The following is a 27,657-nucleotide window of genomic DNA, read 5'->3' as shown; positions in this document are numbered from 1 at the left end:
GGTTGGTTGTTGGCTAGTTATTGCGTTTGGGTTTCTTTCCTGGTGAAGAAGGGTTGATTTTTGCTGTTGGGCAGTGGCCAGGGAGGCTATAGATTGAGGCAACCCGTTGGGAATTGCTTGGCTGATTGATTGCACCAAAGTTCAGCTGTTGAGGGCTTTGTCTTACAGTTGTTCAGCCGTGTTTGGCTGGTTGGGCACTTAGTTGTGCGATTGCAGGAGTGGCTCAGACAGTGGATGCTATTGGGGTCTCTGTTGCATGCTTTGGTTGGCTGAGGATACAGGATTGTCTAGTGATTGGATGCCGTTCACCGTTTGAAGTTGAGCAGGGAATTATAGTGTGGGCTGGATGGGGAGTTTGCGGGCTTTGGTTTGCCTGTGGTGCAGCTTTCCAGAGACCTTTGTAATCAGCCGCTTGGCTTCAAATGAATGTTAAATAAATACCGCAAGGAGTGTCAACATTTGGGACCAATTGGTATCCTTGTTTTTGAGTAGGAGTGCTCTAGCTCCCTTGTTATTTGTTCTGTGGTGCATATTTACTTGTCAATTTATTGTGCATGCTGTAATTAAGTGGATCCTACCACCCTTTACATTGTTGAGGCCGGTTTCAGTGGTTCCATTGCCGGGATCCACCTAACTTTTTCAAGAGGGGACCCTGTGGTTGGCTTGGTGCAAGTCCAGCAGACTACGTGAAGAAGACAGCATACTATTCAGGAAATATGTCACACAGGGAGAGATCCGTGAGCCTTAATGAGGAAGAGTAGATGTCTCAGTCTCTTGGTGGTGACCAGGGTGCAAGAGAGAAGACTCGGCTTGTTGCAGAGCATCAGGATGATGAGGAGGATGTGGAACTATTCAAGACAAAGGTGCAGAGTTTCATGAGTGCTTTCAGGAAGTTTACACAGGATCCTCGCTTCCAGAAGATGATGAACTCAGATGCGTAGCCGAAGATGGGGATAGGGACGTTGAAGCTAACAAGAGACGGTCCATGGTTTGACGGTCCATGGTTTTCGGACAGCAAGGAGTTTTGGCAAACCCGGTGCAGCCAGGTTATTTTGGTGATGGTTCAGTGTTTCAGGCTATGGTCAGCCCACAAGCCCGATTTTCGGGTACGCCTGCTAGTCAAACAGTTGGGTTTTAGGCTAATTTACAGCCCATTGGGCAGAATATGATGTATGCAAATGTTGGAGCAGCCCCAGGGATGCAAACAGGTATGCCTAATGCAGCAACAGGTAACCTTGCTTTGGGAAATATGCAAAATTCGGGTGCTGGTCTGAATAGTACAGCTTTTCCTAATGCTGGTAGTGTGGGGGATAGAGTGAGTGCTGCTGTCCCTTTTACCCAGGCACTTGTTTATGATAATTTGGCACCTCAAGGGAAGTTGAAGGACTTTAAAGAGGCAGGTGCAGCCGTGAAATTTGAGACATTCAGTGGGGTGCAGGATAAACTTAAGGCCTTGACCTTTTTGCAGCAGTTCGATGCGGCGTACACAGGAGGGAATTTCACAGAGTCATCCAAAGTACGCTGGGCTGCAAGTTTTCTAAAGGGGAACACACTTCAGTGGTGGACCACTATGCTTATGCAGAACACCGCACCAAACACGTGGGTAGGTTTCAAACAAGATATCATGACTGCTTGGCATGAGCTGAATTCCATTAATTGCCGCAATTTAGATGAGTATAACAACAAGTTTTGGGCGACTTTGTTGCCCGCTAGCTTCTACCGGCTTGTTCCTTTCACTGAGCAGGTTGAGAAATACTGTTGCGAGCTGCCTAAGGAGTTGAGAGACTACTGCATGAAGGCTTTGTTGCCCGCTAGCTCCTACCGGCTTGTTCCTTTCACTGAGCAGGTTGAGAAATACTGTTGCGGGCTGCCTAAGGAGTTGAGAGACTACTGCACAAAGACTAAAGTCTTCAATATGTCTCAGCTTATCGAGAATGCTAGCACGGCATATGCTTTGATGCAGGGAAGGACTTCTGGGTTCAAAGGTTTTGCAGGTAATTTATGGTGATCGCGGACGCTTGCCTTCTTTCAAGAGGGGGGTCGTCATGAGGACGTGAAATTATGGGACTTTTCATTTGCGACTCTCGTAATTTGCAGGTGACTGCCTTGAGCCTATGGGGCGCGAGGGGCTGGCCATGGGGTGGGACTTGGGAAATTAAAATTCCCTAGTGGGCCCTTGGAAATAGTGAATGTGTGCCCAGTTATTAGGCAATTAATTCCTAGGGCCAAGGTGCGCAATAGGGGGGCCAAAAGAGTGGTGCAATTAAAAATTACTAGTTTTAGCACAGGACTACAAAAAGGGCCCAGAGCTCTTATTTTGGGTTCAATTGGTCAAATCAGTTCCAAAAGGAGCCAGATCATCAGTTGTGAGCTGCCAGAGCTTGCCAGGTGCTGCTAGAGCAAAATTGCATTGCCAGGAGCTTCCGGAGCCTGTTAGAGGAAATCGTCACCAGCCAGGGCCAATACTAGTGCATCCAAGGCCTGCTAGAGGAAAACACACTAGATCTAGAGCCTGTTGCAGATTGCGATTTTTGCCAGGGTGTCTTCTGCAAATTGCGACGAGTTTCTAGGCTGTCCAGGCTGTCCAAGGGAAATTGCGATTTGTTTCTAGGCTGTCTGGGGAAATTGCGATTTGTTTCTAGGCTATCTAGGCTGTGCAAGGAAGATTGCGATTTGATTTATGGAGGCTTCCGGGTGTTGCAGCTGATTTTGGTAACTTTTCAGACGTGGGTGTCCGCTTCTAAGCTGCTTTTGGGGCTGTGCCAGAGCAGAATCTGCTTATCTCCATAGGATCTAGGGTTTTCCAGCCAGGGTGACCTTTCTTTTGTGGATTCCGGGTAGAAGAAGACTTGTCTTTGCCTGCTTTTGCCGTTCCCTAGTTGGTTGCTGGCTAGTTATTGCGTTTGGGTTTCTTTCCTCGCGAAGAAGGGTTGATTTATGTTGTTGGGCAGTAGCCAGGGAGGCTATAGCTTGAGGCAACCCGTTGGGAAGTGATTGGCTGATTGATTGCACCAGAGTTCAGCTGTTGAGGGCTTTGTCTTACAGTTGTTCAGCCGTGTTCGGCTGGTTGGGCACTTGGTTATGCGATTGCAGGAGTGGCTCAGACAGTGGATGCTATTGGGGTCTTTGTTGCATGCTTTGGTTGGCTGAGGATACAGGATTGTCTATAGTGATTGGATGCCGTTCACCGTTTGAAGTTGAGCAGGGAATTACAATGTGGGCTGGTCGGGGAGTCTGCGGGCGTTGGTTTGCCTGTGGTGCAGCTTCCCAGGGACCTTTGTAATCAGCCGCTTGGCTTCAAATGAATGTTAAATAAATACCGCAAGGGGCGCCAACATTTGGGGCCAATCGGTGTCCTTGTTTCTGAGTAGGAGCGCTCTAGCTCCCCTATGATTGGTTTTGTGGTGCATATTTACTTGTCAGGAGAGCCAGTTGGACTGGTTCTCTTGTGTTATGGACAGGTAGTACATAAAAAGGGGTGTGTTGTTTTGAAGGTGGTAGTTCGGATGATTTGTTGGACAAGTCCCATTTCTGTCTTCCAACAGCATAGCCAGCATGCTCCACCTTCACAGTGCATTTGGGAGTGCCCAGCCACTGGTTTGTACCCGAGTGACAGCCTAGGATGTGAGACTGCCTAGGATGTCGAGTCTCACATTAGTGGGATGACAGGAGCAACCTTCATTGTCACACAATCAGGCCCAGCAGACATCATCTTAGGTGCACCATGGCTTACTGACCAGCCAGCACTAGTCAGTTGGCAGGACCGCACCATTTCAGGAAAGGATATAGACCAGAAGTCTCAGGTGCTTCAAATGGTGCCCAAACTGACCCACAAGCAGTTAGTAGCTGGTCTTTCAATGACCCCACACCAGCCAGAGATACAGACAGTTCTTGGACATGGGTCTTCAAGGTTGCCCTCTGTTCCACATTCAGCTGGCATGGCCGAACTGCTGCACCCCACAGCAGCAGCAGAACAGCTGAACAGTTAGGTGTTGCAGTGCAACAGTCCGCACAGCGGCCGTACAGGCTGTACGGCAGCTTGCTGACAGTCTGTAGCAGGTGCAGAGCCGGTACAAAGCAGGCAGGAGTAGTCACAGGAACATAACAGTGGCATAGGCACTATGCAGACAGGTTGGGTCAGTCTGTATATAGGTTGGATCAGCCTGCAGACTGTTCAGTGAAGTCTCTGCAGTCAGGATAGCTCAGAAGCAGGTCAGCCAGTCTCTAACACAGACTGGGTGAGTCTGTAGCAGGGCTAGTTGGTAGGAAGGAGCCATTTGCCCCCATTTTTCCATCAGTCGAGTACACACACAGTTCCAGGGGCTTCAGCAGGAGCTCCACCTCCAGTTTCCGTAGCAGGCAGTAGAGCATCCCTTGGAGTGGCAGTTGCAGCATCTCCAGAGTCAGCCACAGGCGATGGACCAGTAGCCCTTCAACATCCCAGGCAGTCTACATGGCTTCTCCCGTGACCCTCCTCTCATGAGGTCAGTTCTTCCCTAGCCTGTACAGCATAGCCTCAGTCATGGACAGTTTCATAGCCTCAGTCATGGGCAGTTCCATAACCTCAGCCTTAGCCCTTCAATTGGGCGACCAAAAGTTGTACATGAGGGAATTCTGGTGATTGCCAGCCCCAACATAAAAAAGGAAGTTAGTATTTAGCATAAACATGAGTTTCCATGATGTGATGTCTTTGATGCACACTCAGTAGTTAGGACGGTATACCAACATTGTAACATTTTCTCTCTTATACGTACAACATAGTAGATAACAATTTGTACTCAGACTATAATCAGAAGCTGGTTTTTGTCTCCCTGACTAATGCTGAATCTATACTTCTTGTAAAGCATCAGTTTGCACCCAAAGCATCAGCAAGGGTCCTTTATTGCCTAGCGAAGTAGGCAATAAACGACCCTTGCTTTTTCCTCAAGACAAAATAAGCATATTTTGCAATTGCCCTAAGTATCAAAGTTTCAAAAGCGTTACCTCGAGGGTGCATTAGGCATGGCTATGGGTAGGGAAGAAACTTTTTCTAAGCAATGCAAAATTCTTGTATAAATGTTGAGGAACAAGAATATAGGTTCTGATTGCCAACTAGATCTAGAGCCTTCTAAAGATAATCACAGATTATATATATCTATCATTGGGTATACCAACATTGTAACATTTTCTCTCTTATACATACAACATAGTAGATAACAATTTGTACTCGGACTATAATCAAAAGCTGGTTTTTGTCTCCCTGACTAATGCGGAATCTATACTTCTTGTAAAGCATCAGTTTGCACCCAAAGCATCAGCAAGGGTCCTTTATTGCCTAGCGAAGTAGGCAATAAACGACCCTTGCTTTTTCCTCAAGACAAAATAAGCATATTTTGCAATCGCCCTTAGTATCAAAGTTTCAAAAGCGTTACCTCAAGGGTGCATTAGGCATGGCTATGGGTAGGGAAGAAACTATTTCTAAGCAATGCAAAATTCTTGTATAAATGTTGAGGAACAAGAATATAGGTTCTGATTGCCAATTAGATCTAGAGCCTTCTAAAGATAATCACAGATTATATATATCTATCATTGGGTTAAAGATTGATCACAGATTAGAACTAGATCTAAAGACAATCCTTCAGAACTATTATTTATTTTTCAAAAAAATTCCCTCTCTCCACACTGTTATTTGACTATTAGTTTTACATGGAAAATAAATAAATAAATAATTTAAAATAATGATAATTATTGTTTCCTTTACGTTGGTGTTTTATTATATGTGTGTTGGTTTATCTTTGTTTCCTTTTGTTAGCACTAGTTGTTATTGTTGTTGTTTGTTTGTTTGGGTGTTGTGGTGCATATTTAACCTGTTTGTGCTTTGTTTCCTTCTTTTCGCTATCGAATTTTTTGTTCTTTGGGTTGGGATTTCAAAGCTTGGTTGACCCAAGAGGTTTCAGAATCTGTCAAATGCCAGATGGCAGCTTATGCTTGGGTACCAATGAGAACATAAGCGTAGCTTTGCTTACTAAGTTATTATTTTTTAATATTCTCATTTACTCATAATTTTGTTTAAGTCACTTAACATGTGTACAAAACGTTCACTGCTTGAGACATTGCTATAATTAGCTGCTTGCTAAACCCTAGTGCCCCTCCCCATGCCTGTCCTTTAGGGTCCTCACTAATTTATTAACATTTAACCTTGTCCCTAGGCACATGTCCTTAGGTGCATGTGTACAAACGTTCACTGCCTGAGATTCATGTCCCCAATTCCCTAGAATGTCTCATTGCTATAATTAGCTGCTTGCTAAACCCTAGTGCCCCTCCCCATGCCTTTAATCAATTAGGTCCTTTAGGGTCCTCACTAATTCATTAACATTTAACCTTGCCCCTAGGCACATGTCTCTAGGTGCACAGTTAATGAAGTAACCCGAACTAATGTGCATGGAGCCCTTATAACCTTCCAGCCGTCTCAAAGGCGTCGACAGCTGAATCCTTGACCAGTATTTATAACCCATGAAAAAAATCAATTATTTACATTTATACACATCACCTTTGGTCTCTCTAAGGAGGGTGCCATGATAGCTAGTACCTTGCAATGTGATAAAGTTTGTAGTTGCACTATCATTAGGATAAAACACTGTTTGTTTTTTGTTTATGGGACATGTTTCTGGGTTCAAAAAATGTCTAGCTCACAAAAGTAGAATTTGCACGATTGGATATATTCTAGTCTTACAAAGGACGATGAGAAGAGTAGTTGTAGGTGACTGGAACTGTTACGGACCTATTTATAACTTTTATTATTGGTGTGGTGTCCATGTGGCATATTGTTTATCTCTATGATGGTCTGGCCCTTGTAATTAAATCAAATGTTGAGAAGTCATTTTTTGGAACTGACGCCCTGAATTCAGCCTTGAACTAGGCATGCAATATTCGTGCAGACTGGGTTTTTAAATTCAATTATTGTTGTTTTTGCATTTTCAAAAGGAAATGATTGATGTTTGAAATCATTCAAGATTTTTTGTCTTTGGGTTAAATGTTTACCCTTGTGGAAGATGAGCATGATTTATGCTAACTCTGATGCCTTTGAGAGTGAACTGGTGATGTCCATCCTCATCAATACTCTACTAGACATACAATTTTGGATACTCAGCGGGAAAATTATTATACTATTTTGAAGAATGTATTGTTCCAGGAAAAAGTTGTCATCAGATCCAAATGCAAGCAAACTAAGGGAAGCTGGAAAGACCAAGCTGAAAATTGCTCGAGCTACAAAGCATTCCTTGAAAAGATCTGATGGTGAAATAGTTGCTTCGCCAGATGGAGGGAATATTGGGGAAGTCTTAGGGACGACTCCTGTGCAGCTTGTTACCTTTCCACCACAGTATCAACAATATATGGTGAGGGCATGAGAATCAATTTGGTTGCTTTTAATCTTTGCATAATCGATAGCTGTCCATTGAAGTTTAGGAAATTGAAGTAAAAAAAAGCTTGGCTTATTGAAAGGATGAGTTTACAGGCTGTTGCACAATAAATTACAGCTCTGCTGTTTAGAGACGATGGAGATTCTAGCTGTGGATTGAAGGCAGATGTCATGCTTGTGAATACTATTTTCTTGAATCCAAGTGGTAGCTATTCTTTTTAGACATACAATGTAGCCATTTATGACATGTGAGGAGGAGGATGGACTCTAGGCTATATTCTTAGATTTGGCTTACCATTCAAGAAAACTAATTAAAGGGCAACGCTCTGGGTCGTGCTTGTCGTCAAGCTATTTCTTTGTAATCAGGTTTGAATGGCGAGAAAGGTCAGCAAAATGCATGTTTCGAAAAAAACATTTCATTGGCTGTACATAGTAGGATAATTGTGCATCTGGCACAGATGATGAGACTGGAGATCACCGGCTTTGTTTGCAGTAGTGCACCCAGTTTCTGTTGTTTGAGGTACTTGTGTGGCATGGATTCTTGTGGTCCTAGTGCTCTAACTATCCATACATTATCTTGTGTTGGATTGTCCTTGGTAAACAATGGATCATTTGGACTTACTGATTTTTCACCTTCTCATCGATGATGAAGTGATATCAAATATCAACATGCTTAGTCCTAGAATACTCCACAAGATTTTTGGACAAGCAATGTATGCTATTGGCTACCACCAATAGGAACTGAATCGTCCCATGCTATGCCAAGATTACCAAATAATCTTTGAAGGAAAATCACTTCAAATACTGTTGTATTTGCTGCCATATACTCAGCCTTAGTGTAAGAAAGACGAAAAATATTTTACTTCTTTTGAAAACAGTTAGAGTTTTTGGATGGAGATTCCCACGAAAGATAGTCGCTACCGCTTGGAGGGCGATATCATGGACGAGCTGCCAAGTACGATTCAGGTGGAGTGTGGATGATGCGGAGTGGTTTCTAATGACATGGACCAATCCATGAGAGAGTAGATATCGATGTTTAATCTATGGGTCTTTGTCCTCATGTGCGGGTCAACATGACGACAAATTTGGCATGTCATGCTTTTTGGATCCTCATAGCGTTTTGTCCCCTGTGGCCTCTGGTCAAGTCTCCTAAGTGGAAGAAATCTGTTATCATCCTCTGGCTGGGCTCCAATGGGTCCTCTTGGTCTTGCCTTTGCAATCGATCTCTACGTTGTTGGGCCTAGAGTAGGAAGCTCGCCACGTGTCACTGATGGGGATGGGCCAGGGCATCTCAATGCAAAGTGTTCCTCTAATTGAATCTCCTACATGTTGCATTTCCAAAGTGTTGTGGACTCTGAGGAGGCTCCCTGTAGAAGACTATCTGGTCTTGTGTACGACTTTGGAAAGCTCCGTGGATTTGACCACAAGTTTCCATTGCAGTTCCAAATAGTGCAGGTCAGGGTCTCGGTCCTCTGAATCTCATAGATCCCGCCTCCCTAGGCGGGTGTATCAACAATTGTCCATCAAGGGTTGCCCTTCTCTTGGACCACTACCCACTTTCCCCCCCTTGGGATGTGGCATCCCATTGCTTGCATAGAGAGTGCTGCATGCATAGCATCCAAGCACTGAAGGAGGCGAGTAGCTGTAGGCCTTCCATGCCAAGGGACCTGTTATCCTTAGTAACTATCTCCGCACAGTCGGCTCTTTTGCATTGAGGATGTGTAGAGTAACCATGTGATGTGTAGTATTGTACACATTCTGAAACCAGCTTGCCCTCAAAGTAACTATAGTGGTTCCTTAATTGCCCATTCAGTGTGGCTTGATCCATTTTTTTTGTCCATCACTCGAATCATCGAGTTAAACACGTATTGGTCCATAAAACTGCTGTCTTCTAATGCCATATACGAGCAGCCGCGTGAGTGCCAAAGTTTGAGATCCAGGCTGATTTGATTTATGGGGAAGAGATGGACGTTTGTAGCAAGACTTTTAGGCATTTCCTCACATCTTTTCATGCCAACTCAAGTATAAATGTGCGTGTGGCATTGTTTGGCTTGGCACCTTACATTCCTCATCAAACCATTAGTTGCACAGGAAGACTTCCTCGTGAGGCTTCCATCCCATTTCAAAGGGAAAGTCAGCACAGTCTATTGATGTTCCAAAAAAAGTCGTCACTTTAAAATAGATGTGCAGACTAGTAAATAGACAATGATCCAGCCAGATATAGAAACCACCAAAAGAATATATGTCCGTCCAAAGCTATGGACACAATACAAAAGAGATAGATCCAAAGTCCCACCTGAGCGTGGTCCTTGATCTTACCACAAGGTACTTCTACTATCTACCGGATATCTCTAGATCACTGAGCTTGCGTACTCCACCTCGAGCGTACGTAGACTCTCCATCCAGATCTCAGCTTCTTGCTGCCCTGATAGACAGCCTAAGGTTCAGCCCTGTGAAGTCAGTCTGCAGCACACCTCTGGCTCACCTTCACCTCCAGTGTTGAGGCCCAAGGGAGAGGCTTGCTGGCTGCTCCTATCTGCCCACTCTTGCTGAAGTGCTGGATACAAAATGAGGCCCAGGGCCTCTCCTTTAATAGACCCCACGGGCCCTCTGAAATACCGACTAGTCAGCCCCTTATGCTGGCTGACTCAGTCTGTAAATGGCCGACTGGAACAGCCTCAAAAACCGCCCTGGTTGGCTGCCCTTACCAGCCCAACCAGGGCCCTATATAAGGGTCTTTACTATTAGAATTATTATTATATTCTAGGCAGTGGCCAATGTAATGTAATAAGTGGGTTAGGGGCACTTTTCCCTCTTAGAGGTTTTTCCCCCTAACCACAGTCTAATCTCTAACCTAAGAGGTTTTCCCCCCTAACCACGGTTTGAAGTGCAGGATCTGGAGTGCGGGAGCAGGGAGCAGGTCCAGGAAGGAGAGCTGCTCTGATACCAAATGTGAGAAAGAAAGGAAGCAAGAGCAAGAGTGAGCAAAATGGAGAGAGTGAGCTGAACGTAGTTCATTCCCCAAAGTGTAATGAATTGAAGTGAAGTACAATGATTAGATAGGGTTTTGTCACTTAGACAAAACCCTCATCTCTTTCATTGTACTTCACGTTAGTTCAGTACACCTTGGGGAGTGAACTACGTTCAGCTCACTCTCTCCATTTTGCTCACTCTTGCTCTTGCTTCCTTCTTTCTCACATTTACCTTTGTTCCAAGGCATAAAGCCCTCCATTTATTACAGGGTCTAGCCCCTTCTGTCTTGCCTTCTTCCAGGCATGGTAGGCTGGCTGGAACCACCCCTACATCTAGCTGACCAGGTTTCCTGGCTCCCCCTCCTTGCTTTGCCACTTTCCAGTCCTGCTGCAGGTCCTGAACCTGCCCACATCCTGTGCCATGAGTCCCGCCACATAGTTGCCTGCTGCTGAGAGACTCCCCGCCCTGCTGTGCCTCCTGCCACGCCAGATCCAAGGGCCTTTTCCCTCGCCACCCTTCCTGCACATGATTGCTATCTGAGGTCTTCTGGAGCTCCAGGTATCTCTCTATCCTTTCTTTGATTCTTGCCCACATGGCAGACATAACCCCACCCATGTGTAAGTCTCTCAAGACCCAGGCCCAATGCTCTCTTCATATTCATATGCGGGCTTACAGATAGGGAGGTGACCTTTCCAACACCACGGCGTCAAAGCTTGGTCTTTGTTAGAAATCAGCAAAAGACAGACCAGCCAGCAAGAACATAGCCCAGAAGATCCTAAAAGCAACTTGTCCAACTTGTAGGAGCTCTGGAACAGCTCAAAAGTGCTACAGATCAAATCGCTCCCAACTTGGCACACCCCAAGAGCACCTACACAGCCCCGGAGCCAAATCGCCCAGCTACCAAGTCAAGCAATTAGTAAAAACGAACTGATCTGGAGGGTCTTGGCACAAAAAAGAAATTCGTTTTTGAGCTTCTGGCAGCCTACCAACAGCCTGTAGTTGAAAATCAGCAAGGCGATGTGATAAAATACCCCTAGAGCACTCTCCTAGCCTGTGACCTGCCTCTTCATGTTCTTCTGTGGTCCAGAAACAAGCCTCAAAGCAAAATTTGCCTTTTTTACTTGCTTTTTAAGCCAGCTAGCCAAACGTGGCTCTTGGAACTATTTTTAGCGAAAGGGATTTTTACACTCTTTTGGATCACCAAACATGTACTGGGACTCCCGGAATTCCCATGCCACTAAGGTCCGAGGTATTCACGCGTAAATTCAATTACGTTAGAATTCACATCCTCGACATAATGCATGCATTCTAGTTCTCTAGACTAATCCTCTAGTCCCTTGTGGGCATCCTTGAATTTTCATGATCTGCATGGATGCATTGCCCAGTGACAGGTGGCAAAGCTGCGGCAAAAGGTTGCGTGATGACAGGTGGTCATGCCAGAGACTGCGTTGCGTGAAGTAGTGCAGAGATGCACGATGTACCACAGAGCTACCATGTGTCGAGCTTTGCAGTGTTCAGAATAAATAGATTGCGTGTCATTATTATGCCAATGCGGCATCATGACGTTGGAAAAATTTTCGACGAGAGCACGGGTCCACGCAAAATTCAAAATCTCACCCAAGAGTGCGTTGCGTCACGTCGCGGCCCTAAAATGGCCCCAAAAATAGTTTCATGATTGGCTACACCCAAGCAAACGTTAACCCTAATGCTTCATTCTCCCTCAACTTGTTCACATACTGAATATCAATTAAAAACAAATATTCTCTACTTTCAATCAGAACATATGTAAGGGGTTGCAATAAAACCTCTTCCGTCATACACTCCTCCTCTTCTTCCTCTCCTTTCTCTTCTTCCTCTTATTCTCCTTCTACCATGGTAGGCTGTCCCATGGAAGATGTACCGGTTGCTTCTTGAACCACAATCAGCTCTATCTCTGCAGTGTGCTGCCCTTTTGTCCAAAGTTTTTGTGGACAACTCCAAGGCGAGGCTAGCTCAGTAATCACATTTAGATTTTCTTCAATAGTCGATTCTTGCTTTGTTGCAAGAAGAGTAGGTACTTCCTCTATGAATGGAGGTATAAGAATGTCCTCCATTTCTAGCATGATGATACATCCCAAACAAACCGCTTCATTAAAAAGCTTTGCGAAGATCGGGGCTAGGAGGTTAATCCCATATGCAATGAACTCAGTGCATAGCCCCTCATGATCCTTCGCTCGGCCATTATGAAGTTTCATTACGGCATCCTTTACCCCTCCTCTGTGAAGAGGGTGCAGGATGTGGGACGAGGCATGTGTGAGAGGTTAGGGACTCGCTGATTTGGGATGTCATAAAGTGTGCGTGCATAATCAAACCAGATCTGGGTTTCAGTGAGTGGCGGTCAGTGAGTGGCGGAGGGGACCGTCCTTCTATAAATCTCCGCCAGAAGTCCTTAGAGTTGTTACTAAACAAAATGCTCAGTAGCTCCTCCTCGTTTCGACGAATAAAGTCTAGTTTCTTCCTCCATACCAGTCTACGGTATTCACGTAGCGTATCTGGTGTGCTTGGAATACTGTTTTTGGTTCTGAATCTGAGTTAACAGCGTAAGGCCTTACACTCATCATCGTACCAACTATTACAGGGTACAGTTCCAGGGTGGTGGGCGGGTGGAGCGGGTGGTGTGGGGAAAAGCGTGAATGGCAGCCTCGTGTAGTGAGCGGGTGACAAGGGCAGCACGATCCTCTAAAAGGGGTATGAAGTCAATATAAGCGAGAAGTATGTACAGACGGCCAGAGTAAGAAGGTGAGTGATCCCGATCAAAGTGTATATCGTGGTAGGTGGAGTAAGCACTGAGTGGGGTGGAAGATGTTGTGCGAAGGGAGGTGGAGATGCGAAAGAAAAGGTATGTATGATCAGCCCCTGGGGGGAGAGGTGCTACAATGAAGTCAGTAATGCAAGATGTGAAGACAGGGGATCCCATGATGTAATCAACAACACTGGAGCCCCCCCCATGTGGAAAGCATGTGAAACCACTTGAAGCGGGCCATCTGTCAAGACAATTATAGATAATGAGATCATGTATCCTGCCTAGGTCTAATAGCGCCTGCCCATAAGATGAGAATGGACCTCACCTGTCAGCTGAAACCCATAGCATACTTGCCTCCTCAAGGTCAACATTTGCCAGTAGAGTAGAATCATCTCTGAAGTCAAGAAGTGGTACTTGACGGGCCATTGTCCTCGCGTTGAAGTCCCCCGCTAGAAGGACTTCTCCGCGGCTAGAAAAGTCAACGATGGACCGATAAAGGGCAGCAAATGGGGATGTCTCATCATCACCTCGAATATCTCTGGCAAAGTGGGAGGTCTCCGGGGGGAGGTAGACCAGGGGAGATTGGGGCTGCCACATGGCCAGCACACAGGCTGCCATGTGGACAGCTATCAAGACAGGGCCATTGGGCTAACAAGAAGAGTACCTAGCAAGTCATGGAGCTCCTGATGGCGAAGGCGAGTGCCTACATGGCTGTACGGGGCAAAGGCCTGGCAGGAGGCAGGGATGTTGCAGCAGGTAGGCGCCTGCATGAAGAAGGATGCGGGGCAGATGGCCATGGCTATGGGCACGTGAGAGGGCTGCAATAGGCCCTGTATCTGAGGCAGTAGGGCCCTGGCTAGTGGCTCTGAAGGGGCCTAGTTTTGTGAGCCCATGGGGGGGCTGCTGGGTCGTCCAGTAGACCCCACAATGGGTTGGTTTTTAGGGCTGCTAGTCGAATCGATATGGAGGGGCATCCTTGCCCTATAAAAGGAGAGGCCTCCGGCCTCATTTGAGCATCCAGCCTTGCAGCTTTTGAGGAGCCGAAAGGATGCAATCTGCCTACTTCACCCCTACGAACAGCTCTCTCTCTCTTTTACTGCAAACACACTAGGGCCTAGGACAACATGTCAGGCTGGACCCCGCGAAGGTATTTTAGATATAATCTGAGTACAAGCGTTTCAGCGTAGAGCTCTTGTTACAAAAATTGCAACATGAATTCAAATACAAAGGAGTTCAAGGCTCATTCTTTTGGCAAGTTGCCACTTGTCCAATTTCTAGCCTAATTCTAATCCCATGTCCTCGGGTAAGGTCCTCTGGGGTCCTCTTAGCACTTGGTCACGTGAATAACTCCTAGTCGCTCACGAGGCTCCGCAATGCCCAAGTCTAGAACCTTCCTTATACCTGCAACAATTAAATAAAGCGCATATGGCACCCATTAATTGTTAGCGCTTCGCATGCGAAAAAATAAACTCTGGACTAATCCTAGTCATTGTGGACATCCCCACTGAACACATGTGCACACATAACAAATATATATATATATATATATATATATATATATATATATATTCTCTGGTTGACCGGAGTCAACACTCTTGATAATAATTAAGGGGGCTTTGACCAACGATCGAGGCGCCTTAATTATGGCGAAGTCTCTCCAACTGAAGTTGGCACAACTCGGTTTACTGTAGTTAACCCTCGTGGCGCATGCTAAGTCTCATTGATCAAAGTCAACACTCTCTGACCGTAGTCAACTCTGTGGTTCTCTGGTTAACCGCAGTTAACCCTCTTGCTAATAAACCAAGTCTCCCCGACCGAAATTTGGCTTACTTAACTAGAGAAGTATCTTTGACCATAATTAACACAAATGAAAAACGATTTAATTATGATCAAATAAACGGTCAACTCGATACTTTGACTTAGGATATTTACAGCTTGGTGACATCCCCTCGACTTCTATTCAGTTGACCTCAACTGAAAAGGTTCCTTTTAAACATCCAAAAGCTGTGGGTGATCAGACAACATGTCTTCATCCATCCACTTGGCATCCAATGCCGAATAATTCTTGAATTTCAAAAGATACCTGTAAAATTCCTTGCCCTGAGGGCCTTTCCGCACAGTTTGGTATACAATTTGCTCTAGCTGAAGGACCTCCTTCAGCTCATCCACTTCTGGTGGATCCTCTGCTATTAGCCCTGTAGGCTCTGGTCCCTGGAATTTCTTTAGAAGACTCACATGGAAAGCATTGTGAATCCTCCAATGCTCTGGCAATGCTAACCTGTATGCAACCTCATTAGTCTTTCCTGTAACCCTGAAAGGGCCATAGTATTTGGGAGATAAATTTGCATACACTTTTTGTTTGCCTTTAAACTTGTGGAGCCTAGCTTTCTCGAACTTCAAAAGTACCCAATCCCCTTCCTTGATCTAACTATCTCCTATGCTTATCTGCAGCTCTTTTATGCTTTTCTTGAGACCTTTCAATTGCTGTCCGGACTTGGCTGAAAGCTGTCTAGAGGTCTCTCACAAACTGATCAGCTGCAAATATTTCATCTTTGGTCCTTAGGATAGGTGGCAGAATAACCTTCCCATAGATGACCTCAAAAGGGGCTTTCCCTGAAGAGTTGTGAACTGTATTATTGTAAGCGAACTCTACCAATGGTAGGTACTTTTCCCAGACTGAACCTTGGTCACCCACGTAGCATTTCAGCATATCCAATGCTGTAGAATTTGCTACTTCACTTTGACCATCTGTGCCATGAAAAACTTAGCCATATGATATGCCTTTATGGTTTTGCAAACCGGAATGAAATTTGCTTGCTTGTTGAATCTATCAATGATAGTCCAAATCCCATCATTCCCCGACTTTGATCTTGGCAAATAAAAAATGAAGTCCATTGCAATACTTTCCCATGGTGCCTGAGGCACGAGAAGAGGCATAAGTAGGCCAGGTGCCTTCCTTCTATCATACTTCACTTTTTAACATGTAAATATATCTCTCCGCATCCTTGGTCAAAAGAAATACCTCTCTAGTGCTTGAGTTGTTGCTGTAATTCCTCTATGCCTAGCATAGGGAGGTGCATGGCATTCTTCCAAAATCTTTTTCCTCATTTGCTGGGTAATGCATAGGTAGTCATCTTTCATTAGATACACATCTTTCAAAGAATAGTGACTGGTGGACTGCCCCTCTTGCATTTGCTGTAAAATCTCACCAAAATCTGCATCATTAGCATATTGCTCTCTGACGTCTTCCGAGTCTTGATGATAAGCAATAGTCACATTATTGACCTGGGGTCTTCGGGACAAGGCGTCTGCCACTCTATTCCATATTTGTCTGCCACTCTGTTCCATATTTGCCAATTTCATATGCTTCTCGGAGAGCTTTGTCTGAGTCAGAAAGTATCTCAGACTCTGGTGATCTATTTTAACAGTAAAATTTGCACCCAAAAGATAATGCTTCCATGTATGGATGGCATGAATTATAGCAAGCAACTCTTTCTCTAAATCTTCTGTAGTAAGAACACGGGCCTAGGAAACTACGAACTTCATGCACAGTTTTCAGCTCTGGCCATTCCTGAATGGCTCAGATCTTTGCCCGATCCATACATATCCCATCTTTGGATATTATATGCCCCAAGTAATGGATCTCTTCCAGGAAGAATTCACTTTTCTTGCTGTTTGCATAGAGCCGATGATTTCTCAGCTCTTGAAACACTGTAGCAAGATGTTCCTTGTGCTCTTCTTCAAACTTAGAAGAGACAATTATGTCATCGAAGAAGGTACCAATGCATTGTCTGTAGGGTTGGAAGATGCGATCCATCATCCTATTGAAAGTAGTTGGGGCATTAGTCAATCCAAAAGGCATCACCAGATATTCATACAACCCAAAAGTAGTGCGGAACGCTGTCTTATGCACATCTTGAGGCTGTATCCTCGCTTGGTGATAGCCACTCTTTAAGTCTATTCTGTTGAAAACTGAAGCCCCATTTAACTGATCGAGCACATCATCAATGCGCGGAATAGGGAATCTATTCTTGATGGTCATTTTATTAAGAGCGCGATAATCGACGCACATACGAAATGAACCCTCTTTCTTCTGTACCAGCAGTACAGGGGAGCAAAAAGGAGAAGAATTGGGCTGAATCAGCCCCTTCGACAACAAGTCCTGCACCTAAGCCATAATCTCCTCTTGCTGAGTTGCACTGACTCTGTATGGGGGTCTATTGGGTGGCTCACTGCAAGGAATGAGTTCTATGCCATGATCCTGAGGTCTCTGCAGGGGTAGCTCCCCTTGCAAACCGTCAGAAAAGCAATCTTTAAAATTTTCAAGAAATTGAAATTTATTCTGATCTGCCTCACTTATTTCAGCATGCATTTCCATCTCTCTCTCTTTTACAAAAACCATGTAAGCTGAAACTACAGACTTCTTTTCTTTTCCAACAGAACTATTCGATACAATGGGGATAGTTTCCCCTCTATTCCTAGCAACCACACGATACACTTTGCCCTTATGTACAAACTCCAGCACACTTTCAGGAGGAGTGAACCTCACGGCCTTGTGATGGAACCAAGGCATACCCAAGACTATCGTGATGTTTCAGTGGAGAAATGAAGAAGTCTTCTTGATCCACATAACTTTGTACATGAAAACGGAGCTTCCCTATCAAGGGAGTGATGGGCACAGGGTTCCCACTTAACATATGGTCGGCATCCAGAGCCGTGCCTAACTCCTTGGTCTTTATTCCCATCCTCAGGGCTAAATCGTCTAATATAAAGTTATCAGTAGCCCCTAGATCAAATAAAGTTAGCGTTTGCTGGTTTCTGACTTTGCCCCATGATAGCAGCAATTCTCGTTTCTGTGTGTTTGAAAGATGACCTAATATGTCAGGAATTCCTCCTGCCATTGGCTTGTGCGGTCCCCGTGGCTTCTCTGCCTCTTTTCCCTTCAGAGTTGAAGGCTTTTTTGGGCACTGAGCAGCCACATGCCCTTCTTTGCCGCATCTGAAGCATTTACCCTCTTTCCTGAAAGTTTCAATCTGTTCAAGGGTAAACTGTGGTCTTCCCTTATAGGGCCTTTGTACCTGGTTTCCTCTCGGATTTTGAGGCTGAAATTCCCTCTTCTGAGCCTTGGGAAACTCTCTTGTTTCAAACTTGGGGGTCGCTGGCTTTTTATCCTGCGGTATCCCTGCCTGTAGTGAAGGCACACTAATAGGATCCTGCATGTATATGAGAGTAGCCACATTGGCTGAATGCATAAGATTTCTTTAATATCTTTAGTGTTCACTTGGGCTTGTATCTTTGAAGTTTGGAGTGAGTCGTGCCTGGTACTTTCTGAGTTGAGTCTTGTTAGAAATTTTCTTGAAAGGCGAAACCTGCGAGTATGGGTCCCAAAATTTCTGGTTGTAAGACTCAACTGTATCTTGTGCTTCCATATGTATACTCTCCCAACCAAGGAGGACATGATCCCGAAGTTTTTTGGGAATAAACTGTTTATAGAAAGCTTTCTTGAAGTCCTTCCATTTCCTAGGGGCTACATAGTTGGCTGTTTTAGCTATCCACCATGCATTGGCTGTACCAGTCAAGTGCAAACCAACTTGCCTCTCCCAACTGAGTAATCAGCTCTCTGTAGGCATTCTCTTTATTTATTTGCATAGCCTCTGCCTGCTGTACCTGATCAGACTCTGCCATTCCCTCATGGGATGATTGGGCATGCTGCTGTGAAGCCATCTCTGCAACTTGTCTGAGATCTGCAAATTCTCACACACATGCAACTAATGCACTCAGCCTTTGCTTTTCAAAGAGAAAATACCTCAACAAGAGGTGTATTGCACCCACAACTTGTGCTAGTACAAGCTATCAACTCAAGGCATGAACTCAAAGCTGTGTGCCCCTTTTCTGGCTACTGCAAATGACATTCAAAATGCATCTGTTTTCCCCTTTTTCATTGCTCAAAGGCATGCATATGCAAATCTCTGATTTTTGCTGTGTTTCTGCTGATTTTCTGACAGTGTAGACTGTCTCTGACAGACAAAGAAATTTGACAGAAACCCCCCCCCCCCCTTTCCCTTTTTTTGAAACAGTAACTAGATGAGTAACCGGCTGGTTACACTAACTAAACTAGTCGGTTCTGGTCTTGCTATGGTTGGACTGGTCACAGTTTGGTTACACCAACTAGACTGGTCTGGTTAGGCTAGGTTAACTGGACCCCAACCAGAGTCAAACTAACCAGACTCAAACTAACCATTGGTCCCCCATGTCAATCCTGCAACGTGTCACTATTAGGCCATGTCAGCATCTGAGCTGGTTGCCACGTGTACTACCATGTCAGCATCCCTCAGGCGTGTATGCCACGTCAATGAGCTACTTGTTTGCCACGTGTCAGATCTGCCACATCAGCGCCATCATCTATGGAGTCGCCATGGTCACACACAGCGTCGCGGGTGCATTGAACGTCATTGCTGGAGGGATTTCACCATTCGCGCGGCCACGGAACCTCTTTCCATCACCGTTCACCAGCCGAACACCCTGTGCTTGCCAACAATTCAGAACCCGTGTGAGAACGTCTCTTTGGGGTTGTCAATGTAGGATTGCCTTCTCGATTTCCATCGTTCGTCCGTCCTTTGGCAGTCACGGGACCCCTTCCTTTACCATTCACGATGGCTCGTGAAATACCTCCTTAGCTTCTTTTGGAAATCCCGTCACGTAATTACCGAGCAGAACACTACGTTGCTTGGGCTCTTGCCTGCAACCCATAGCAAACCACCGGCATAAAATCACAGGACGTCGTGTTAATCCCTTGTATGTTGGCGTTAATGAAGTTTGGGGTCCTTAGTGCAAGTACATAAGGTCTTCGCCCCTTCTACACTCGTGCGTAAGGCAATTCCTTGACGCAACCGATCAATCTGGACGTAGATTATCATCCGGGTTTTCGTGCATTCATAGGCTTCGAAGTTAGCATTCTTGTCCCATCACATTTGAAGCCCCAAGCCTTCTAGCTGCCACCTCTTGGGCCAACGCCATCCTCTCTTCCGAATCAACGTCGAATCTCTGCTCTCTTGTTGGATCGTCATAGCCTGAGAATGCCATGAGCGTAGGCTCTGATACCAATGCAATCTGCCTGCTTCATCCCTACGAACAGCTCTCTCTCTCTCTCTCTCACTCTCTCTCTCTCTCTCTCTCTTTTACTTGCAAACACACTAGGGCCCAGGACAACATGTGGGGCTGGACCCCCCCAAGGTATTTTATTCATGAGAGAGAATCTGAGTACAAGCGTTTCAGCGTAGAGCTCTTGTTACAAAAATTCCAACGTGAATTCAAATACAAAGGAGCTCGAGGCTCATTCTTTTGGCAAGTTGCCACTTGTCCAATTTCTAGCCTAATTCTAATCCCATGTCCTTGGGTAAGGTCTTCTAGGGTCCTCTTAGCACTTGGTCACGCGTATAACTCCTAGTCGCTCGCGAGGCTCCGCAATGCCCAAGTCTAGAACCTTCCATATACCTGGACTAATCCTAGTCATTGTGGGCGTCCCCACTGAACACATGTGTGCACATAACAAGTATATATATATATATATTCTCTGGTTGATTGGAGTCAACGTTCTTGATAATAATTAAGGGGCCTTTGACCAATGGTCGAGGCGCCTTAATTATGGCGAAGTCTCTCCAACCGAAGTTGGCACAACTCTCCAACCGAAGTTGGCACAACTTGGTTTACTGTACAGTTAACCCTCTTGGCACATGCCAAGTCTCGTTGACCGAAGTCAACACTTTCTGACCATAGTCAGCTATGTGGTTCTTTGGTTAACCGCAGTTAACCCTCTTGGTAATAAACCAAGTCTCCCCGACTGAAATCAGGCTTACTTGACCAGAGTCAAGTATCTTTGACCAAAGTCAATTCTTTGACCACCATTAAAGGAACTCTTTGACCATAACTAACACAAATGGAAAACTCTTTAATTATGATCAAATAAACGGTCAACTCAATACTTTGACTTAGGATATTTACAGCTTGGTGACAGAAAGGAGCAGCATATACACCATCCTTTGACCTCTACACAGGAAGTGAAGAAGAGAAGTATTGCTGGAGAATTAGCTCTAGGGAGAGGCTGAACCTAGAGTGTCTTCCAGGGAAAAAGGTTATTGAGATGATCATTCTTGACAGAAAGTCCACAGACGCTCGAGGTGGAGCATGCGGGCTGAAGTCTAGAGATATCCGGCAGATAGTAGAAGTACCTTGTGGTAAGATTAGAGGACCACACCATTGGTGGAACTCTGGATCTATCTCTTTTGTATTGTGTTCATAGCTTTGGATGGAAATATATTATTTTGGTGATTTCTATATCTGGCTGGTTCATTGTCTATTGATGAGTTTGCACATCTATGTGATACACATTAAGTTAAGAAGTTTGTGATTCCACTCTCCCCACACACATTGTGTGAGCTCCTGGGCTATTCTATCAGTCTTCCACTGTGTGTAACCTGTGTTGGTTGATTTCTGACACTTTAACCCAGTAAAGGCTAGCTAATGCATGTATTCTAGTTCTTTGGACTAATCCTAGTCCCTTGTGGGTGTCTCCATGATGCACATTAACCAATGCAACGTAAAGCTTGTTCTAGTTAACCGAAGTCAACTTTCTTTGAACGAAGTCAATCGAATAAAGATTTCTCTTTAATTCTTGGGAGAAGTACAAATTTGTGACAATACGAGATGGTCTCTCAGGCATTGCGGTGCCAGGTCATGACAAGTCCTTGGATTTGAATGACCTATGCTCCGTTCTTCTTGAGGAGGAATCTGTTTTGTTATCTCAGGGCAAGATGAAGAAGTTATCAGATGGGGCTAGGCATATGCAATATTACCAAAGAAAGGAAGGAAGAGGTGCTATGCATGTGGCCAAAGATTGTCGGTCCAAGAACAAAGCTAAGGACCTGGACACAAAGTCAGAGTCATCTTTCGATTAGTATGGTACTCCCAAGGCAGCTACTTCTTAGGATATCCAGATCACATCAGCTTTCTGACAGTAAGGTTCCCCCCATGTGTCACAGCCAGAGAAGGTGCATAGGCAGGAGAGAGGACTGACTTCAGCTCCTATTATTTGAAAGTCTGGCAGGCGAGTTAAGACTGTGGTGGAGCTATGGACCTGATATATTTGAAGTTCATGATGTCACAGAGACTATGGACACAGTGTGTTTCAGAGCTCATAGTTCGAGGTCCTTGGACATGATGTGTTCATCCGCATGATGTGCTTCACAACTCACAGTGCAAACTAGTATGGGAAATCAAAGCCATGCTTCGAGGATCCGGGCTGTGTTAGGAACTCAAGTGCAAACTAGTATGGGAAATCAAAGCCAAGGAAACCTCTTTGCTGTTTGAGGTGGCAATATGTTTTAAGGATACAGGCTGTCGGGGGGGGGCTCTCTCCGAGTTGAATCAAGTATTCGTGGTTCTAGAGGTTCCATGGTTGCTTCATCTGCTTGCTTCTTCAGATCATTTGTACACCAGGAGCTGCAGAGAGTGTGTTAAAGTTTATGGCATCTCATACGTAGTGAGAGAGGGCTTCTTTGTGGGTGTGCCCCCTATAGTGAGGAGTAGGCACACATTCCGGAGAAGGGCCAAATGCCTGAGCATTTTTACCATGGTAAAGGGAAGATTTAGGACTTGTTGCTAGCTTGTGATAGGCTAGCTGGTGGAGGCTTTTAAGGCCCATGGTCAGGGCTGAGTTGGGCCCAGTTTGGGCTCCCCACCATGTTGGGTTACTCGACCTGACTGGTCGGGTCAACCTTACCTAACCTGACTCTGCTTGGGTCTGGTCAGGCCGACCTGCTGGTCGGTCAATTGGGCCAGCCACTTGCTGGCGGACGAGGTTGGCTGGGGGCTATAAATATGCCCCCCCCTTTCACACTCTTGAGGAGTCTCACACAGGGTCACTTGGAGCACCTTTTCTCACGTGTATTGCTCAGGCTGACGTTGTATTCCAGCAGATATATGCAGTAAGTCTTGTGTCAATTTCTCTCTATCTCACATACTTCTGCGCGTCACAACTTTCAAAAGAGAAGGGATCATCACTATTTACACGTTGCTATACGTAGTGCGGAGAGTTTTAGTGTTAGGATATAAGAGACATAGAGAAATAGAGAAAGACATCCCTCCATGGATACATCGATTGGTCAGTTATAGTGTTGGATTTAACAGGCAGCTAGAAATACAGAAAGACATCCCTTCATGGAATGGGGCATGCTACGCGCATTGTGTTTCCAAGTGTTAGCCAATATGATACTATTTGCAGATCCATTGCTCCAGTCCTGCCCCCTTTCTTCATGGGTAACTATGATATTAGCATTTTTTCAAGGCATGGCTTATAGTCGATAGGCTGTGAAGTCTTACGCCAGTGTGATTGGCTCAGCTGTATAGGCTGATCATTGTGTGTATTGAGCTTTCCTCATGTTGCAAACTGCTCTGTAGGTTCAGGGGGTTGAGCTCCACTTTAACCAAAATCTCATGGTTCTCCTTGCCATCCCCCAACCAATCAGGTGCTGATGATTATTAGCCATTGCATCATCTCTAGCACCAAGAATTTTACCTACTCTGAGGTCTTGTTGTTCTCTTCCTTTATTCCGTTGTATGAGTAAATTTCGTTTCTTGTGTCTTGCAAATGATATCATGCATCTTCTTGGTAAGGGAAATAGGGGGTTCTTTGAGGGGTTGGCTCGTGCGTGCTTTCTTTCCTCTTGACCAATTCTGCCACGAGTATGCTTTTGCAGATTTTGGGTCGAATTGGTTGTTTGACCGGCCATCTTTTGTTTTTCCCATCTAGTTTGAGTTTTTCTGTGCCAATTGAGGATGCATGCATTCTCACTGAGCATTGCAAGTGTTAGTGTCATTCTTTTGATGTGATTTCCATTGCAATTTGTTAATCTACCCTCGATATGCTGCACTTTTATAGCTTTGTCTTGCATTTCTTGGACTTCCAAGTTTCCCTCCCATTGTTAGAATCTTGCTGTCATGGCATACATTTCTTCATTTCATTTTTGCATTTTAGTGATACTATGTGAAGGCATTCTAAAGCTCGTTCCACCTGTGGATATGCAGTTCGAGCTCTTTTAGTGCCAATTGAGCATCCATGCGTCCTTGCTGAGTATTGAAGTGTCTAAATCAGTCTTTAGAAGTGATTTCTCATTGTAACTCTTTAATTTTCCCCTCCAAGTTGAAAAAACAATTCGAATTATGTGTATTCTCTTGTATGTGTTTACAGCAGCAGCAGCATCCTCATCCTCATCAACAGCAGCAGAAACAGTATCATCAGTCTCTTACTCCTCCTCAGCATCATTTTCAGCAGCAGCAGCAGCAGCAGCCGAGACTGCCCATGTCTGCTTCTGTCGTGCAGCAGGATCCCAGGAATTTCATGGGTTCAGGATACACAGGTGTACCTCCAAATGAGATTGGCCATCATCAAGCTTCTGGGCAAGCTGGATTGTTTGCCATTCGCACTCTTCCGTCTCCTGCACAAGGTTCGACTCTTGGCTGCATTGATGATTCTTTTCATATATTTTATTCTATATTGTTGGAGTTCTCATATTAATGACAGAAACGTTGGCACAGATCATCAGCAGCAGCAATCTTCCAGAGAACAGGCTGTGCAACCAGACCAACAGCAATAGCAATCCTATTGGACACGTCACACGCCTTTGGTAGGCCACAAGCAAGTTGACTCACCTGTCGATAGGAGCTTGGTGGAGATCATGAACTCACATCTCATATTGAGTGGTCTTCTTTATAAACACCAATTATTGGTGGTGATCCTTAACAGGCAGATGTTGAAGTTGCCAGTGAGTGGGGATTGAGTCTTACTGGGAGATGGACACTTTACACAGTTCCTCTTGGACAAGGAGCTCATGTTGTTGCTCTTAAATATTCGCTTTCCTTGGTTTCTGAGATGTGATAAGCACTCAGTTTTTCTCCCCTTCTGTTAATTGTAATACTTTCTGGACAGAAAGCTCCAACCATTGATTCCTGAAAGGTTCACTGCTCTAAATTTCAAGATAAGAGCATCCATTAGTTTCTGTATGGTTTTTGTTTGAATTGCTTTTCATCAAGTATTATTACACAAGAAATTTCTCTAAAGCCATTAGAGAGCAGCGAACATTTTGAATCCAACGGCCTGACTTAATGAATTGTGACAGCTCTTACATAGCTTTTGTTACCCTTGTATCAGTATTTGGTTTTCTTATTGCAAAGTTCACTGTCGAGGTTTTAACTGTTGCAACATGTGGAGCGTAATGTCTGTTTACTGTAGATGTGGAACAGTGCACTTGGTGTTGATGGATCATACGTATCTCTTAGTGGATGCAACCCTTTTTGGTTAAGTCCAGTGATGAAGTGCAGTTTGGGTCATCATCTTATTTTGGTTGATTTCTTACACTTCAAACAATTTCGACTTGGCCGACCAAATAACCCTCCATACATTTTACATGCACCAATGCAGATGTAGATGCAACCACTCACGTTGTTTGCTGGTTGGGACTTAATAGGAAACAATGCACATTTGCGAGCTTTGTAGTCCACGATTAAGACCATATAACTTTGGGGCCTGTCTTTCTTTTTCTTGCATGTGGTTTCTTAGGCTAACTTAAGGGTGAAGAAAATGAAGCATCACATAACCTGTGATATACTTGGAGATTTGCAAAGCTGCTGCTACATCTCCACAATCAAGGTCCCTATTTATACGAATCATTACGAAAGTCTCATGGGCATGTTCTTTGCCAATGTATCAATTTGTAGTTTTACCAGATGTAGTTCAGAGTTCCTTTTTATACTGTTTGGAAGCCCTCTGTTAGCAGGATACTGGCAAAGAGCTTTCGGTATAAGGGATTTTATGTAACTATGGTTTGTATTCGTGTATCCTGAGATATTGCTAATTGTAATTTGTCCATAAAGATTTTGCAGTTTTGACGTTGATTGGTGACAGGTGCTTTGAAATAGGTTAAGACAACTGGGTTTAATGTTTGGAATGATTGAAAGTGTTCAGGTGAGGTCTTTCATCTTTGGCTTGCAGATTTTTTAACAAGGAAACAGACCTTCACAGTTGTGATGTGCTTTCAAAGACTAGTCTTGTTGCCATGTTTGCTTTAAGAAATAAGAGGCTGGGTCTTTTGATGTTGTTTCCTCTTAAATGATTTGGAGGACTTAGGTCTTTGACGTCAACCCACATCAAACTGTCATATTGCTCTGCTTCTTGCCTAGCTTAAGCCTGACTACGAGGGACCTTCAGTCCGTTCCTCGTCTTGACCCTTTCTTTTGCTCCTTCATTGTATGGCTTTTACTTGCCAACCATGAAATTTTTTAATCGAAACAAATCAAAATAATATCAAGCTATTTTTGTACCAAACCTTTCTTTTTGACAAATATTGAACATGATCTATGTGTTGTGTATAAGGAGCTCTTCTTGACAAGTCATGTCGACAAATTGTTACATGTAAAAAGTTTGATTCAAAAAGTTTAGTAGAGTTTGCTTATAGTAGAGCCAAGAATTGGCTTGAGAACGAGTCCTTTCATGCTAATGGTTAGATGTCAGCCACGTGCACCTTGGACGGGCTTATGTGAAGGTAGCTTTGAAATTTCTCAAGATTAGTAAGAAATGTTGAGGACATCAAGAGAAACTATTCAATGTGCTAGTTTATAGTATTATACAGATCAATAGCATCCACCTTGGATAGTAGTGGAAGATCGGATTGTTTACTTTAAAATTTCAAAGATCCAAAGGGAACGAGAACAAGAAAAAGATTAAACGTTGTGATCTAGGTTTTAAGGACCCTTTCAAGTGATCAAAAGGATCAATGAAGTCACATACAAGGAGAACTCCGTTTGGAGGTTAAATCAACCTTGCCCTTCTGCCACTAGATTGAAAGAGAAGCTGGATAACTTAGGGCTAATCCTCTTAATGAACTTCCAACATCATGTATTCCATAGGAGCTCGAGGTAATTTTGGACTATAAAGAAACAGAGTTTTGGGAAAAGAAAAAATGGATTACTTAGTCCTAATCCTCTCAAAGGACTTGACATCATGTATTGCAGAGGAGCTAAAGGTAATTTTGGACTACATGTAAATTTTGATTATAAAAAAAAGGAGTTGAGGAAAAAGAAAAATTCCAAACTCTTAATCAAATAGGGCCCCCAAGTAAAAAGACTAGTCTAAGGATGACAATAATTGGGAAGGTTTAGGTGCCTTAAGGAAGGGATATAAAGAGAAAATCTCGCACAAGGCTTTTCTGTTAATGGCAGGGAGGAAGTGTTGGAGCTTGCGAGCCTCATATTCTCGTTTTGTTTGTATGTAGAGCTCAATTTCGTCCTTCTCTAGCCTTTGGTTTGGGCCTTTTGGTTTGTTCATCCCTCTTGCTTCTTTTATCATGTTAAAGAGGCATTTGCTGCCTATTCGAAGTTTCCTAGCTCTAGATGGAGCTTGGTTTGAAGCTTTTCATGCTTCATTGGATGTTTAAAGCTTTTAAGAGCTGTG

At 44.4% G+C, this 27,657-nt stretch overlaps 1 protein-coding gene across 5 annotated transcripts in view; it reads left to right on the top strand.

The window, feature by feature from the left end:
* Positions 1–25,343, top strand: part of LOC147886925 (uncharacterized) — a 30,374-nt gene extending 5,031 nt beyond the window's left edge. For 4 of the 5 annotated variants that reach the window (XM_087394584.1, XM_087394587.1, XM_087394586.1 and 1 more), the window contains 3 exons: positions 7,172–7,376; positions 24,400–24,655; positions 24,747–25,342. In XM_087394584.1, coding sequence (XP_087250710.1) covers positions 7,172–7,376; positions 24,400–24,655; positions 24,747–24,805 — 520 coding nt within the window. In that variant the 3' untranslated portion in view covers positions 24,806–25,342. Of the gene's footprint in view, positions 1–7,171; positions 7,377–24,399; positions 24,656–24,746 lie in introns of all 5 variants that reach the window. The other variant, XM_087394585.1, reaches the window with a different exon arrangement.
* Positions 25,344–27,657: the final 2,314 nt, after the last annotated feature.

This window comes from Dipteris shenzhenensis, chromosome 23, assembly GCF_047967505.1.
Source record: "Dipteris shenzhenensis isolate YYH24624 ecotype China chromosome 23, Dip_SZ_1.0, whole genome shotgun sequence".
NCBI classification, from domain to species: domain Eukaryota; kingdom Viridiplantae; phylum Streptophyta; class Polypodiopsida; order Gleicheniales; family Dipteridaceae; genus Dipteris; species Dipteris shenzhenensis.
The sequence above is the reverse complement of the archived record's forward strand: the minus strand, read 5'-3'. Positions and strand labels throughout refer to the sequence as shown.